The sequence below is a fragment of the Geotrypetes seraphini genome, chromosome 2, assembly GCF_902459505.1.
Source record: "Geotrypetes seraphini chromosome 2, aGeoSer1.1, whole genome shotgun sequence".
Lineage (NCBI taxonomy): Eukaryota > Metazoa > Chordata > Amphibia > Gymnophiona > Dermophiidae > Geotrypetes > Geotrypetes seraphini.
The window spans coordinates 460,999,187-461,016,424 of NC_047085.1; the positions used below are offsets into that span (position 1 = coordinate 460,999,187).

At 44.4% G+C, this 17,238-nt stretch overlaps 1 protein-coding gene across 14 annotated transcripts in view; it reads left to right on the forward strand.

Moving 5' to 3' along the window:
• Window positions 1-17,238, forward strand: part of LARP4B (La ribonucleoprotein 4B) — a 505,004-nt gene that overhangs the window by 298,377 nt on the left and 189,389 nt on the right. For 10 of the 14 annotated variants that reach the window (XM_033931563.1, XM_033931553.1, XM_033931560.1 and 7 more), the window contains one exon: window positions 10,033-10,137. The exons of the other annotated variants lie outside the window; for them this stretch is intronic. In XM_033931563.1, coding sequence (XP_033787454.1) covers window positions 10,033-10,137 — 105 coding nt within the window. The remainder of the gene's footprint in view (window positions 1-10,032; window positions 10,138-17,238) is intronic. 14 annotated transcript variants of the gene reach the window in all.

Below are 17,238 nucleotides of genomic sequence, written 5' to 3' on the forward strand. Positions count from 1 at the left end.
ATGATGGGCCCTGGTGTCACATATGCTAGATACGCCACTGATAATCTATGAAGATCAACATCCCAACTAGCAGTTTGATAGGACAATTGTCCTAAAAATCTCTTGTATACACAACTATGAGAAGGAAAAAACAAAGCTGTAGCACGGCAGTGGACGATCATGATTGAAAAATATGAATTGTTCCACTAAATAATTAGGTGCACAACCATGCAAAACCTTTTAACAAATACTGTGGTACTTTTGTTTTCGAGCATAATTCGTTCTCAGAAGCATGCTCGTAATCCAAAGTGCTCGTATATCAAAGCAACTACCCCATTGGAGATAATGGAAACTCAAACAATTTGTCCACAACCCAACAACGCAAAGTAGCCCCCTTTGTTTCTCACTCTTGCTTTAATGGCAGTCCTGTTACACCCAACTTCACCCCCCCAGTCCGTGGGAGAGGCACAGATCACCTTGTACACTTTCTTTATTAGCTGTTCTCTCGCGTGCCGTCTCAGGCTGTGTTCCCTCTCCTTCAGCGCAGGATCTGTCCGCCGCCAGTGGCTGGGGGGAATGACAAGGCAAAGCCCCAGTGCTGTCTTTCCGCTCGAAGGTAGGTTGGTCTGTGCCCCCTCCCTGGATCCCTGAGCTGATTTCAGTGCAACTTTCAACCTGTGCCACCATCCAGTACACCTCGACTGCGCATGCATCCACAGAGCCAACACCAGGGACGCACACCGGCTCTCGCTCATCCACCAATTGGAAGTTCCAAAAAGAGGGGCGTGAGAATTTGAGCGGGCTTGGAAGGGAGGGTGACGGGAAAGCACGCGTTGACCACATTGGGAAATTCGTCGCATGCATCTTTTAATTCTTCTCTGTTCTGGTAGCACTTGCAGTGGTGGTGTTTAGAGGACTCATTTTCCGAGGCAACGCTCATTTTGTGAGTCAGTTGCTGGAGTGTTTGCTCGTCTTGCAAAATACTCGCAAACCAAGGTTTGACTGTAATTCCAAGCTTAAGAAACACCCTGGCCTTAACTGAATGATTCGTTCTCTTTCCAAACTCTTAGACCTTTCCTCCTTAAATACACTAATCCATTCTTTAGTCATCGCCTGTATAGATTACTGTAACTCCCTCTATAAGGGTATCACCAGAAAGGAAATACGACGCTTACAGATAATACAAAACACTGCTATTAAAATTATTTATGGTGCTAGAAAATATGACCATGTTTCACCTCTTCTGATTGATGTTCATTGGTTACCGGTTGAACATCGAATTAACTATAAAATCTTGCTATTAACTTTTACTACCAAATCATTCAATCAACCAGCATTTATCGATCAACTTCTTACTCCTTATCACCCAACTAGTTCTCTTCGCTCTACATTGCAGAATCTTTTAGTTGTCCCATCACTCAAATCGATCAACACTTTGAGATCCAATAATTTTGCTGTTACTGCTCCTACCCTTTGGATCTCATTGCCTTCCTATTTGCGGACGGAGCTTCTATTAACAATTTAAAGCTAAACTCTAAACTTTTTTGTTTGACGATTCGCTTTTGAATAAAACTGTCCTTTTAGGACTAAACAATCGTTAGTCTTTCCCTTCCTATTGTTTTTTTCCCTTTTAAATGTATTTTATCTTATTTTAAATATTGTAGTTTCTTCCCTTTTCCCTTTTGTATGGAGTTTACTTTTTTTGTCTTCAGTGTTTTTTCGTTTGTTGTAACTTTTAATGATTTGTTGTAACTTTAATGAATTACCCCAATTTTTACTATTATTGTACACCGCCTAGAAATTTATATAACGGTATAACAAACTTTAATAAACTTGGAAACTTGGTTGCCAATGACGTTTTCTGTCATTCCTTCTATCTGTCATATCCTCAAGCTTTCATTTCTATTGCAATTGTTCCTTATGCCTTCAAACATGCCATAGTTACACCACACCTCAAAAAACCTTTACTGGACTCTACCTGCCTTTCCAGCTATCTTCCCATCTCCCGACCTACTATACAAAATGATATCTTAGACATTTCCACTTCAGGAATTAGTGCAGATCCCTAACTGTTGAAGATTTAAATCCTCTGGTAAAGAGCTTTTCTACATATTCTTGTGTTTTAGATAAATATCCCTAAGATTCCAGATGCTATAATTCATGGTTGTACATTAAGAACCTAAGAAATAGCTTTACTGGTCAGACCAATGGTCCATTCAGCCCAGTAGCCCGTTCTCCCCGGTGGCCTATCCAGGTCACTAGTACCTGGCCAAAACCCAAGGTGTAGCAATATTCCATGCTACTGATACAGGGCAAGCAGTGGCTTCCCCCATGTCTTTCTCAATAACAGACTACGGACTTTTCCTCCAGGAACTTGTCCAAACCTTTCTTAAGACCAGCTACGTTATCCGCTCTTACCACATCCTCTGGCAACGTGTCCAGAGCTTAACTGTTCTCTGAGTGAAAAAAAATTTCCTCCTATTTGTTTAAAAGTATTTCCCTGTAACTTCAAGTGTCCTAGTCTTTTAATTTTTGGACAGAGTTAAAAATCGATCCTCTTGTACCACTCAGGATTTTGTAGACTTCAATCATATCTCCTCGTCAGCTGTCTCTTTTCCAAGCTGAAGAGCCCTAACCGTTTTAGTCTTATCTAAGAGCTGGGCTTCTTTCTGTGGTGTGCCACATAGCTCTTCATTTCTCCTATGTTTTTAAGATTTTTATAAGTACTGTGCAAAAAGTATGTTTGTCAGCCAAAGTTTGTATGTTAATCGTATGTTCAAATAAGGATGACATTTCAGCTAAGATCACTGATTGCATGAATAGACTTGGAGATTGGGCTTCTACTAATAAGTTGAAATTGAATGCAAGTAAGGACGAAGGTTTCCTTTGATTTCACAATTCACTATCTTCTGTTCCTTCATTTCTTACGCTACAATCAGGTACTACCCTGCAAGTAGAAAAACGTCTAAAGTTTTTGGGTATGCTTTTAGACTCTTCTCTTACATTTGAAGATCAAATTTCTAATTTATGGAAGATTTTATATATTATGAGGAAATTTAGGCTATTGAAGTCATGCTTTTTGAACATCATTTTGTACTTGGTTCAAATGTTAGTGTTACCTCAACTTGATTATTGTAATTCTTTGTTTGAACTAAATATCAAAACCACAGTTGCTCCAGAATACTGTACTGCAGTTAGATTAATTTTTGGTCTAAAAAGATATGAAAGTGTTGCATTAGCATATAAAAATCTTCATTAGTTATCAGTTGAGAGGCGAATTAAGTTTAAAATCGGCATGCATTGTTCATCGCATATTACAGCTGACTTCAGATAATCTGATTTTGCTTTTTCTCATTTGCATTATTATTCTTCCACCATAATATGTGATGCTTTATTACTACATTTTCCACAGGAGTATGTTATAAACGACAGCTCAACTCCTCTTTTGCTTACGCTGCCATTACAGTTTGGAATAATCTACCTGTTTACAGTACATTAGGACTGATATCAATTACTTAAGGTTTTGTAAAAATTTGAAAACTTTTATATACAACTTGTTGTAATATTCATGTTATATTTTAATTATTGATTGTTTTTGTATTTTCCTGTAGATTTTACGGGCTCTTTGAATGTAAATTGCAATGAACCTCTTTGGTATAGTTCGATTAATAAGTTTTGTATTATAGTAGATTATCCAAGCTACACTTTCTTGCTCTCAAGCTATTCTTGACCCAATTCAGTCACTTTTGCTCTCTACATTCAACTGAAACAGCTCTTGCTAAAGTCTCCAATGACCTGTTCCTTGCCAGATCCAAAGGCCTCTATTCTATCCTCATCCTTCACGATCTATCTGCTGCATCTGATACTGTTGCATCGCCACCTATTCTTTGATATACTGGTCCTCATTTGGATTTCATAGCTCTGTTCTTTCTTGGTTTTCTTGGTATCTCTCCCATTGCACTTCTAGTGTATGCTCTGGTATATCCTCTTGCAGTGCGGGGGGATAGGGGCAGAGCCGGACCGCGAATGGTGAAATATCACGAATATCTTCTGGTCCGGCTGTGACCCACCCCCGCCTCCCTCCTGCCTTCCCCCGGCATCCCGGCCTTACCTGGTGGTCTAGCGGGCTTTCGGGGCAGGAGCGATCTTCCTACGCTCCTGCCCCGTGCAGATTGCCAATAGGAAATATCTGCCGTGAGTTCCCGTGGTCTCTCGAGACTACGACGGGAACTCTCCACAACCGGGAGGAAGGCTAAACTGTGGGGGGGGGGGTCTTTTTTTCCCCCTCCTCAAAAAATCACGAATATGTGAAATCGCGATTGCCGAATGGGGAGGGGGAAGTGTATTGGTCAGTGTATCTCTTTTCCATCTATACTTATTCTCCTGGGGCTCTGATCTCCTCCCATGGTTTTCAGTATTATCTGTATGCTGACTCCTTCCTGATCTACCTTTCCACACCAGAAATTTTAGCAGGAGTCCAGGTCCATGTCTCAGCTGCCTATTTGACATTGCTGCCATCTAAAACATGGCCAGGACTGAACTTCTTATCTTTCCTCCTAAACCCACCACTCCTCTTCTCCTATTCTCTATTTCTGTGGGTAACACACTCATATAAACACAAAAACATTGAAATATGATGGCAGATGAACCAGTCTGCCTTTCACAGCATCCACAATCTCATTTCTCCCTAGGAGATCCCACATGCCTGTCTCATGCTTTCTTGAATTCAGACAGTCTATCTCCAGCACCTCTGCCGGGAGACTATTCCATGCATCTACCACCCTTTCTGTGAAAAAGTATTTCCTAGATTATTCCTGAGCCTATCACCTCTTAACTTCGTCCCATGCCCTCTCATGTTGGAGTTTCCTTTCAATTGAAAGAGACTCGCCTCATTTGTATTTGTCATGTAGGTATTTAAATATCTCTATCATATTTCCCCTCTCCCTTCTTTCCTCCAAAGTATATATATATTGAGGATCTTTGAGTCTGTCCCCATTTGCCTTATGATGTAGACCACCGACCATTTTAGTAGCTTTCCTCTGGACCAACTCCATCCTGTTTATATCTTTTTGAAGGTGTGGTTTTCTGAATTGTACACAGTATTCTAAATTAGATCTCATCAGAGTCTTGTACAGGGGTATCAATACTTTCCTATCCTCCCAGTCTCATCAGCTCACAACCTTGGATCATCTTTGACTCCTCTTTCTCTTTCTTGCCACAATCAAACAGACTGCTATAACCTGTCATTTCTCTGTAATATAACCAAAATCCATCCCTTGTTTTCTGAGCACACTATTAAAACCCTTTTATCACCTCATGCCTAGATTACTGCAACTTGCTTTACACAGATCTTCCACTAAGCTATTTCTCTCCCCTTCAGTCTTCAAAATTCTTCTGCACAACTTATATTCCACCAGTGTTGCTATGCTCTCATTAGCTCTTTCTTCAAGTCACTTAATTGGCTCCCTATCTGTTTCTGCATACAGATCAAACTGCTCTTATTGACTTACAATTGCATTCCCTTTAGAGCTTCTCAGTATGTCTCTGTTCTTATCTCTCCCTACACTCCTACCTGAAAACGCCATCCATCAGTTAAGTCTCTCTTATCTGTATCCTTCTCTACTGCCAACTCAAGACTCCATTCCTTCTATCTTGCTGCACCATATGCCTGTAATAGACTTAGAGTCAGTATGTCAAGCTCCGTCTCCGGCTGTATTCAAATCTAGGCTAAAAGCTCACATTTTTGAGGCTGCTTTTTTTTCGTATTTATATATTTATTGATTTTTCAAATTCATCACAGAAAGAGCATTAATATTAAAAATAACAGAATACAAATAAATTTTCCCCCAGAAGAAATTTTTTTTTCATATTAAACATCAAATTCAGTTTACTAGAGGTATTTCTTTTAGGACTGACAAAATAGAATTTATAAATTACTTGAGTTGGAAATTGAATCTTTTAACATCATTTTTTAAGCTCTTATTTGACCTCAGTAAGATGGAGAAACATAAAGAAAAAGATAATGAGCTCTTAATTAATCATCATTATTTTAAAAAGAAAGGCTTAACGTGGTTACAATAAAACAGGCCTTTTACTTCTAATTCAGCCTATGTTATTTTTTTCATGTCCAAGAAGCTACGAAGTTGTTCCGGTACAAAAAATATATATTTAATACCGGTATATCGAACAATACATTTACATGGATAGCTTAACAAAAACATGGCACCCATTTTCCTTACTTCCTCCCTCGTACCCTAAAAAGGTTTTCTCCGTTCTACTTGACAACATCCGGGAAAACCCAGATCTTCTGACCAAAAAATAGAGTATGTGAATGACAAAAAAAGATTCTCATTAAGGAATTTAAGTCCTGCTCAAATACAAATGATATTAGCAAATTCCCTCTATATTCAATAGCCTCTTGTGAATTCTCCAATATATCTGTTATATTATTAAAGTCAAATGATTGTGGTTGTGATTTATCAACCTGATCACTCTCTGCAGGTAAATCCATTTTTTTAATTAGGAAGATAGTAAATCCTATTTATTGGTGGAATAGTCTCTGTTGTGTATTCAAATTCTCCATAAGAAATTTTTTTAACATATCCAAAGGAGTTAAAGCAGTAGACTTAGGAAAAATTCTGTACTCTTAGATTTAACCTTCTAGTATAATTTTCTAATTGTTCGGTTTTCCTTTGAAAGAACTGCCTTTCTTTAATGAAGGAGCCTGAGAGTTTCTGCATAGAATAAATTTCTGCGTCAATTTGAGTAAATTTAGCATTAATTTCAATTTGAATATTTTGTATTGAAGTTGATAACGTATCTATTTTAGCTAGTATAGTTGAGGTATCACCTGCAGACTTCGTAGCGGCCACCTCGAGCTTCTGTAGGACTTGCCAAACATTTTCCAAAGTAACCTGAGAAGTATTAGTCTCTTCCGCCATCTGTGATATAAGCTCGCATCTTTGAGTGCGTAGGATCCCTCACTTCGCAAAGGCGTAAGGCTCTTTTGGCCATCGTCGTTCGCGCTCACCACGTCCTCATGATGCCGGATTAGGAGGAAGTTGGGCTGCAGGAGGGGATAACGATGTTTCCAATCCCAAAACCACAGCGGCTCCTTCCGCAGGGGTTAACGCTGGGAAACCTCTTCCTTCCAAACAGGCCGGTGAGCTCGTAAGGAATCTGTCCAACGTGCTTGCCGGGGCGAGGAAGGATCCGCCTGAAGAAAGCCCTTGCATTTAGTATGGGGCATTGCAGAACCAAAAGTCCTCAATAAGGAGCAATATAATCAAGAAAAATAGCAAGGTAAGCGGAGCAGATTTCGTCACTGCTACCACGCTGCTGCCATTTTGTTTCTCTCCCCTTTTGAGGCTGCTTTTAACTCCTAACTCCTATTCACTTATAGAAAAAACAAGTTTGTTTTAATTATTCCCGCCATAAGCAATTCTCTAATCAATTGTTGTCCTTTTTGTCTGTTTTGCTTAGGTTGTAAGCTCTGTCGAGCAGAGACTGTCTCTTACATATTTAGTGTACAATGCTTTGCACGTCTAGTAGCACTATAGAAATAAGTAATACAGTGGTGCCTCGCATAACGGCCGCCTCGCACAGCGAACGCTGCGCACAACGAACTTTATGTCTTGATTCGTACAACGGACTTCGTTTCACACAACGAAGTCGCCCGAGCTGCATACTTCCGGGGTCCTGCGGGGTTGGATCGCAGCGGGGTTGGTCGAGCCGCGAGGGTAGTCTCCTTCTCCTTACCTGCCCTGTCGCAGCCGCACACAGCCGAATGGAAATCTTCCCGATGTCAGCGCTAACGTCGGAGGGAGGGCTTAAGCAAAGCCCTCCCTTCCTCCGACGTCAGCGCTGACATCAGGAAGACTTCCGGTCGGCTGTGTGCGGCTGCGGCAGGGCAGGTAGGAAGAAGGCAATGGCGAACGAAAGAGGGGGGAGGGGGCGGTCCGCCCCGAAGAATGTGCACAGCTGGTCAGGTCCCCCGATTGACCGACAACAGGCCCGGCCGACTAAACCTCCCTGCCCTGTAGCCGCGAATCTAAATTACCTCTTACAGCAGCTTCAATAATCCAGCTGCTGTAAGAAGGTAATTTAGATTCGCGGCTACAGGACAGGGAGATTTGTCCGACCGGGCCTGTTCTGTTGTCGGTCGGGGGCAAAAGCGCCACAAAGGTGGAGGCAGGGAGGGAGGAAAGGTGGAGTGGAGAAGAAAAGACGCTTAAGGGGGGAGAAGGCCGCTGAAAGCACATGTTGGAGCAGGGGATGAGAGGGAGGGAGAGAAGGGGAAATATTGGACAAGGGCAGAAGGGATGCTAAATCATAGGGTGACAGGCAGAGAGAACAACAGGAAAAAGAGTGGAAGCAATCTTGAACCCTGAGGGTGAGGGCAGAGAGAGGTGGTGAGATGATTGATCATGGGGAGAGGGACAAAAGGGAATAGAGATGGGATAGGAAGATAGTGGAAGTAAAAGGACAGGGAGATGTATGTTTTAGATGTATCTAAATAAAAATAATAACAAAAAATTTATCTTTTTTTATGTCATCATAGCATATTTTATGCTACAGAACGAATTATTTTTTTTAACATGTATTGTTATGGGAAAACGCGTTTCACATAACGAACTTTTCGCATAACAAACTTGCTCCTGGAACCAATTAAGTTCGTTGTGTGAGGCACCACTGTACTGTGTTTCCCTGAAAATAAGACACTGTTTTATATTAATTTTGGGCCCAAAAAAGGCACTAAGTCTTATTTTTTTCATGTACAATAATCATCTCTCCCTTCCTCTCCTCCACCCCAATTCTTCTATTTCCTTTATGTCCCCCACATGTGCGGCATATTTCCTCTCTCACCTATCCCCTTATGCAGTATCTTTCTATCCCTCCCTCCCATCCCTTGTGCAGCAGAACTCTTGCAGCTTCTATCCCTCCCTTCCTCCCATCCCCCCGTTGTAGCATTTTTCTATCCCCGCCACCACCATGTCCCCCCCTCCCCGCCGACCCATCTGAACCGCGAGACAGAAATAAATACCATATAACAAACCGGCAGCGTCGGCAGCAATCTAGACAGGCTGCTACGTGGCTTGGACCATTCCTCTGCTGCATCACTGATGACATCATCAGCAACACGGCAGTGGAACGGCCCAGACAGTGAAGCAGCCTGTCTAGATTGCTGCCGGTTTATTATAAGGTATTTCTATGTCGTGGTTCAGATGGGAGGGAGAGATGGGTCGGCGGAGAGGGAAGTGTTGCTGCTGCCGGAAACTAGGGCTTATTTTTGGGGGTAGGGCTTATATTAAGACCTACCCTGAAAATCATGCTAGGGCTTATTTTCGGGGTAGGGCTTATTTTCAGGGGAAACATAGTAGTAGTAGTATGTCTGCAGGAAACGAGATAAACACCAAAAATTAAAACAAGACTATGTGGGAGAAGTTCTATATGTCTTTTATTGGGAAAGGAAATCAGAGGTAGCAATACTTGCTCCTGGACAAATCATTTAACCCTCCATTGCCCCAGGTACCATAGTCAGATTGTGAGACTGCTGAAACAGATAGGGAAAATACTTAAGAGTGCCTGATTGAAAAATTGTAAACCACCCTGAACTTCTCCAAGATAGAGCGGTATATCAAATGCCAATAAATATAAACTATTAGGAAAATTATTAAACTATAAGATCCTGGATATTGATAGCGATAAGGAGGGAAGATGTTTACTATTGTATTTGTAAGTTTATGACAAAAAAACATTATTGCTGTCTGTACATGGGCTCAAAGTGTATAATCCCAAGTTAAGAAAATGTTACTAAAGCACTGCACTGTTAAGAGTAATGGGAGGCTTCAGTATGGTAAAAGACTCAGATGGCAACAGATTACAACAGAATCTGATGAGGAAGAAGTGATGATAGAAACTTGGAGTGCTTATGTGCAGGATTATATTTGGTTGATTCATGGCAGGTATTGCACCCTAAGGAGCGTGACTATACCTATATTTTGCAAGCACATAGTATTTGATTGAGAATTGACTATATTTTGGTGTCTCGAGGTCTCTTTCCCTGAGTGCAAGAGGCAGTGGTGGGCCCTCTGGCAATCTCAGACCATACTCCCATTTGGCTCGACATGGAGGGATGGGGGACAGACAGGAAAAGAGGTCAGTAGTGTGTTTCCTGCTTACTTATACAAAGATAGAGCCTTTAGGGTTTTTTTGAGTGGAAAATAGGAGGAATATTGCAAATTTAATGCATAATATGTTGAATGGCTCTTCTTTTCTGGAATTATGGCCAAGGTAGTGCTTAGAGGCGATACCTTGACATGTATGTAAAAGAAAAAAGTTGGTAGCTGCCCTCTTAAATGCAGAAAAACAAGCAGGATAACCTAAGAAGTGATGCATAGATGCACCCGCTAGAGAAAATAGGAACCAGTTGTATGTGGCCCAAAACTAACTGAATATGCTTGTCTATCAGAAAATGAAATAGTTGTGGCATTACAGCTACTCCTCACTTAATGACCTACTGGTTAACAACTGCCCAGACTTATGACCAGCCTCAAGAAGGGCAGGAGTGATCTTCCTACACTCCTGCCCCGTGAATGCTGTGAATAAAAATGGCTGCAGCAAGTTCCTACAGCAGACTCACGAGACCACAGGAACTCATGAGACAGCCAAGGGAACTCATGGCAGCCATTTTTGATCTCAGCTTTCTTGGAACAGGAGCATAGGAAGATTGCTCCTGCTGCGCTTTACCACTAGACCACCAGGGCTTTAAAGTAAGCTGTGGAGGGGTCCGGGACTTAAGGTTTGGGGGGCAGGAGCAATCTTAAGATTCTCCTCACTTGCCCAATTTGCTTAACAATCTAGTCGTATGAATGGAACTTGGTCGTTAAGTGAGGAGTAGCTGTATAGAAAATACTATATACCAATTTAGTAACAAGACAGGGTATATGTTAGCAAATTTCATTAGAACTTGTACAGGAAATAGATTTGTGTCAGCATTACGGAGACAAGATGATATTGACAAATGGCTCACAGGAGGTGGCAGAGAATTTTCAAGAGTGGCATCAGCATTCCAGATTCAAGAAAATTTGAGCAGAGTAAGATTGGAAGAGCAGTTAGAAGAATTAAATGCTCCAAATAAAGAAATGGAAACTGCATAGTCTTAGAGACTCTTCCCTTGTACAAAACATTTGGGCCAAACAGATTCATTGGAAAGTTTTTACAGGCTGCTAAACCATAAGCTCTTTGGTCCATTGTTGGCATATTTTGAAATGGTGCAGGATAATTTTCTCAGTCTTACCCACCTGATTTCATTGTTGAACTTAGATGTGAAAGTTTAGCTGAAATTATGGCAGATTATCTGTTAAAATTGATTTCAGAGTTAGTAGGGGACACACAGGTGGGGGATGCAAAGGAACGAGGAACAGGGTAGAATGTGTAGAAGATATTGCACTGGAAACTAAGTTTAATGAATGATAGGTTCTATTAGTTTTGACTCTGAAAAGGTCTTTAAGTCAGGTGGCCATAATTGTTTCAAACCTTAAACTATTGGTATCAAGGTTTTTTGGGTTTTTTTTAATGGTTTTGAGAGCCTTGTGTTTGAAACAGTGGTGGTAGGGACTAATTGATTTCAAAACAATTTGGATTGCAACACCACACTCAGCAAGGATGTTCACTTTTCACCTTGTTACATCTAGAACCTATACAGTGTTCCCCCAGTCATTCGTTGTTCCCAGTCCCGGTCATTCACGGTATTCTCCCACCGGGACTTCCTGTGCTAAAGTCGGGCTTCACCAATCAGGAGCAGGAAGAGGCGGTCGGAGCATACCGCAAGTGATTTCCTTCACTCGCTGGCACTCCAGCTGTCCTATCCTGCCTCACCAACTGCCTCTCCAGGCAAAAAAACGTATTTGCGGTTTTTCGATATTCGCAGGGGTTCCTGGAACAGAACCCCCGCGAATATCGGGGAAGTACTGTACTACATAGTGTCCCATCAGCCCCAGAGACTGCAGGAGTTAAGGGGGCAATACAGTACTGAAACGTTTGGCTTTGGTAGATGTCAATATGTTGTTACCTAAACTGAAAGCTTCCCTAGTTAGAGTTTTAGAGGTGTTTACAGAGTTTGGATGCTTACCAGGACTAGCTTTAGATTTGACTAAGTCGGAGGCCTTATCAAATTCAGGAATTATATGAAAAAATTGGGGCTTAAATTTTCCATTAGCATGGGCAATTCAAAGTGTTAAGTTTTGGAGGGGGGCAAGTATGGGCCAAAACAGGAGAGCTTTACCAATTTGACTTTGAGCTGATGTTGCAAAAAAAAAAAAAAAAAAAAAAAGCCTAAAAAGAGGGTTCTTGTAGCTTTTCTAGGATGAATTTGTTTGAAATTTGAACAAAGCATTTGAACTTTTCACTCCTGTGTCCAGGAACTGGCTCCACCTGGTGTGCTTTGTGCCCAAAATACTGTGGCCATGACCTTTCCTGCTGACTCTTGAGTCTTGCATTTCCTTGGCCTTGGAGAACCTGAGTGCTGCCATTGCATGGACTTGTTTTGTCTCAGGATCATAGTGGTGTAACCATGTTTCATTAGAAGTAACTACCGTATTTTCGCGGATATAACGCACACCCGTGTAAAACGCGCACAGGGGTATAGCGCGCAGAAATCACGATGATATGTACAAAAACTTTTGTATACCGCGCTCAGGCATATAACGCGCATGATGCCCGACGCTCCTTTCGCCCGCCCTGACTTTCCGTGCGCTGTCCCGACTCTCCGTTCACCCCCCCTGACTTCCGTGCACTGCCCTGACTTTCCGTGCGCTGTCCCGACTCTCCGTTCACCCCCCCTGACTTCCGTGCACTGCCCTGACTTTCCGTGCGCTGTCCCGACTCTCCGTTCACCCCCCCTGACTTTCCGTGCACTGTCCCCCCTTGAAGTCCTGTCCCCCCTTGAAGGTCTGTCCCCATCCTGAAAGCCTGATGCCCCCCCCCCGCGACGTCCGATACATCCCCCCCCCCCCCGGCAGGACCACTCGCACCCTCCCCCCGAAGGACCGCCGACTCCCCAACAATATCGGGCCAGGAGGGAGCCCAAACCCTCCTGGCCACGGCGACCCCCTAACCCCCCCCCGCACTACATTACGGGCAGGAGGGATCCCAGGCCCTCCTGCCCTCGACGCAAACCCCCTCCCCCCAACGACCGCCCCCCCCCAAGAACCTCCGCCTGTCCCCCAGCCGACCCGCGCCCCCCCTGGCCGACCCCCACGACCCCCCCACCCCCCTTCCCCGTACCTTTGGTAGTTGGCCGGACAGACGGGAGCCAAACCCGCCTGTCCGGCAGGCAGCCAACGAAGGAATGAGGCCGGATTGGCCCATCCGTCCTAAAGCTCCGCCTACTGGTGGGGCCTAAGGCGCGTGGGCCAATCAGAATAGGCCCTGGAGCCTTAGGTCCCACCTGGGGGCGCGGCCTGAGACACATGGTCGGGTTTGGCCCATGTGCCTCAGGCCGCGCCCCCAGGTGGGACCTAAGGCTCCAGGGCCTATTCTGATTGGCCCACGCGCCTTAGGCCCCACCAGTAGGCGGAGCTTTAGGACGGATGGGCCAATCCGGCCTCATTCCTTCGTTGGCTGCCTGCCGGACAGGCGGGTTTGGCTCCCGTCTGTCCGGCCAACTTCCAAAGGTACGGGGAAGGGGGGTGGGGGGGTCGTGGGGGTCGGCCAGGGGGGTCGCGGGTCGGCTGGGGGGGCGGTCGGAGGTTCTTGGGGGGGGGCGGTCGTTGGAGGGAGGGGGGTTTGCGTCGAGGGCAGGAGGGCCTGGGATCCCTCCTGCCCGTAATGTAGTGCGGGGTGGGGGTAGGGGGTCGCCGTGGCCAGGAGGGTTTGGGCTCCCTCCTGGCCCGATATTGTCGGGAAGTCGGCGGTCCTTCGGGGTGGGGGTGCGAGTGGTCCTGCCGGGGGGGGATGTATCGGACGTCGGGGAGTCGGCCGGGCAAGAGGGCTTGGGCTCCCTCTTGCTCCGATCGTGGATGCGGGTGCGGGTGGGAGCGCGTGCGAGCGGTCGTTCGGGGTGGGGGTGCAAGCGGTCCTGCTGGGGGGGTGAATCGGGCGTCGGGCGGGGTGGGAACTATGTTTAAAAACTTTTGTATACCGCGCTCAGGTATATAACACGCGAGGGGTATGCGCGGTAGGTAAAAACGCGTATAACGCGCGCGTTATATCCGCGAAAATACGGTAGTCTTTCTAAAAAGTTAGTTCCAACTCACAGAAAATACTGCAAAACCAACTTAGAAGTATCCACTTGATCTCGTTTCTTGCCAGCATTCAAATATTTGGACACCCACTTGACTGACAGCTACTATATACCCAGCTGCTCGTGAATTATATACCCAGCACATTTCCTGGATATCTATAGTGTCTCAGCAATTGTTTAAGCCAGTATTCGCCAATCTGCCAAATTAGGTCATGATCATGGTCAACAATTTCAGGAGTTGACAGGTTGAGGCCTCCCAGACCTTGCTGCATCTTCGGTCTTGAAATCTCCATGCTGAAAGTTTGTGCACCACTTCTTCACTGTGGAATATGATGGGCATTTGTTGTCACTAAATGTTTGCATTATAATTTCAATGGATTTCCTTTGGAGTTTTCTTCTGCAGGAATGGGGACTTCATGATGATTTGGTGTTACACACTTGAAAATGCCATATTTTTCGTTGTCATAGTTCAATCAATGATCTGAAACAATGTCAAAACAGCATTACAATTCTGCAAATTGGCACTTTGCAAAATAAAATAACACTCTTTTTCTAGTGCAATAGGTGTGCCATTCTGGACATGTAGGTCATATCCCAGTGCTCACAAGCCTTGCAGAAGGAATCCACTCTGAATTTTTTCTGAGTCCCTCCTACTTCACAGAGGGCTCTGCTGCCCCCTACAGTTTTTCCCTTTTACATGCGAGCCTTTATTTTTTGTCAGTTTTTTGTTTTGTTTTGGGTTTTTTTGGGGGGGTTGCTTGATTTCATTGCTAAGAGCTTCCTTAGTTGAAGATCCAGCTCTGCCTGCAAGGAGAAGAGGCAGACTTAAGGTCTGCAGCTCACAAGCCAATCCAATGTGGTACCTGTTGGCCAACCTGCAGAGGCCTTTTTGGAGCTCAAGGTCTTTACTCCTTGTGGCATTGCTCACCTATTGCATTTCAGGGGCTTAAATGCAGGCTGTTAGGCATCTGTAGAGAGCACAGTGGGATCTCACAGAATACCAGCTGCGTTTGCTCCCCCCCCCTTATAATGTTCACAGGTCCGCAAGGGTTGGCAGCCTCAAGATTCAGCGTTGGAAGGACACTCCATTTTGAGGCAGTGATTATTTCTTCCAGATCCACCTACCTTTGGAGCTGAGGCAGGTTGCAGCACATTGCTAGCACAGGTCACAGTGAGTAAAGCTATGAGGAAAATTGGGAGTAGGTGGATTCTGTAAATATTAACTTTAAAGGTTTCTCCCTGTTCCCTGATGTTCTTCCTGCTCTAAAATCTCTAGATTTTTGTTTTATTTTAACATTTTGCAGCTTTTTGTGACGCTAAATCGCTGCCTCTGCGGCCATCTTGGATTTTCCGTTTTTATTTTTTTTCCCATTTATTCATTTTGCCTCAAATCTGGCAGGGATGGAGTTCTCGGACTCTTTTACTCCTAATTCATGCTATGTCTTCACTGGGCATCTGAAAAGCGTCCTTGCACCAAGTGCAGCATGTGAAGGAGGGTGGGAGTGGTCAGCTTACTCTCCCCTTTGCTCTCTGAGGCTGAGAAATGGGCAGACAGTCCATTGGTTCGTGCCAAATTCCTTCAAGAGCCCTGGAATTGTGGTTATCCTGACTCGGGCTCGGAGGCTGCAGGAGCCCCACAGATGCAAGCTGGAGTCCTCTAAAGGAGACTCCACACTGCCTAAGACAACATCTTCTCCATAATTTTTAATCTGGTGTGGAGATCCTTTAAGAATGGTTGATTTTCCACAGGAAGAGTCTGGCAGTGCACCAGGAGGTACATGTGAGGTGGATGGGATTCCCAAGGCACATCTGCCTCAAGTTCAGAGTCTGGCCAGGTTCTGGTGGACCTTTCCAAGGAAGTTTCAGAGGATGAATTTTTTTTTTTTTTAATATGCCTTTACAGTCACAGAGTGAGCTCAGGTGTGTGTACACCTTTAGGTCTGTTAGATGTTATTACTGATTCTTCACAGAAGTTAATTTTGGTTTCCCAGCCAGTTCCCTGTGCTCCCTGCTCTATAATGAACGGAATAAGAGTACAGTCTTATGCGTTTTTCCTGGGATCCTGGTTTGATGATCCCTGAGCATTGGGATGCTTCTGAAGGGTCTCTCACAGTAGCTTTGCAAACAGCTCAGCTACATCTGATGGCACAGCGGTGTCGGCGGCAGTTCTCTCAGCCCATGTTAGCTCAGGTTACCAAATGCACATCCCTGCCAAGTGCAGGAGACATGGTATTCAAGATTATCTAGTCAGGCAAGGTGACTATGATTCTTTAAATGTATTTCAAAGAGCAGGCCTTGTAAATCAAAGCAGCTATAGCAGCTTCCTTTGTTTCACACGCCTGTCACACCAGGTTGTAGAATCCTGAGCTGGCGAAGGGCCACCTTTGTTCCATTTCCTATTGGATGGCGTGGATTATGTAGCTGATGCACTACTACATCATTAGAGTCATGAGCAATGTTTTGTCTTCTCCAATCTCAGCCTACAGTATGCTCTGGACCAGGTAATAGGCTTGAGTTTCCAGCTCCAAGTCTACCCTCAGCAGACTTCCTTTCAAGGCTCAAATGTTGTTCTAAACAGGACTAGACAATCGCATGACCAGTTTGGCACATTGTCGATCAACTTTATTGCCTGGCAGCAAACTGCAAACCTCTAGTGGCTCCAGGTGATCTAATTTTAGTGGTTTCAGGCTCTTTTGGCAGTCCTCAGCAGGTGCTGCCTTTCAAAGTTCCTTCTAGGGATCCATACAGAGATTATTAGAGCTCAGGCAGAGCCAAGCCTCCAGTTTTCATCCCACTTCAACCTTCGAGACAGCGCAGTGATGGCAAGCTATTCCCACTACCTAAAGATAAGGGGATAGCTCTAGGCCTCTGTGGAAGCCTGGGCATATTTCTTGGAGGATCTTTCAGAGTGGTTACAAGCTCTAAGTCACTTAGCCCCAGTCTGACTGAGTGGTGAACTTCTCAGTGCAGCATCCAGAGGAGACGGCAGGGTTGTGGCTACATCTTAGAGGCTG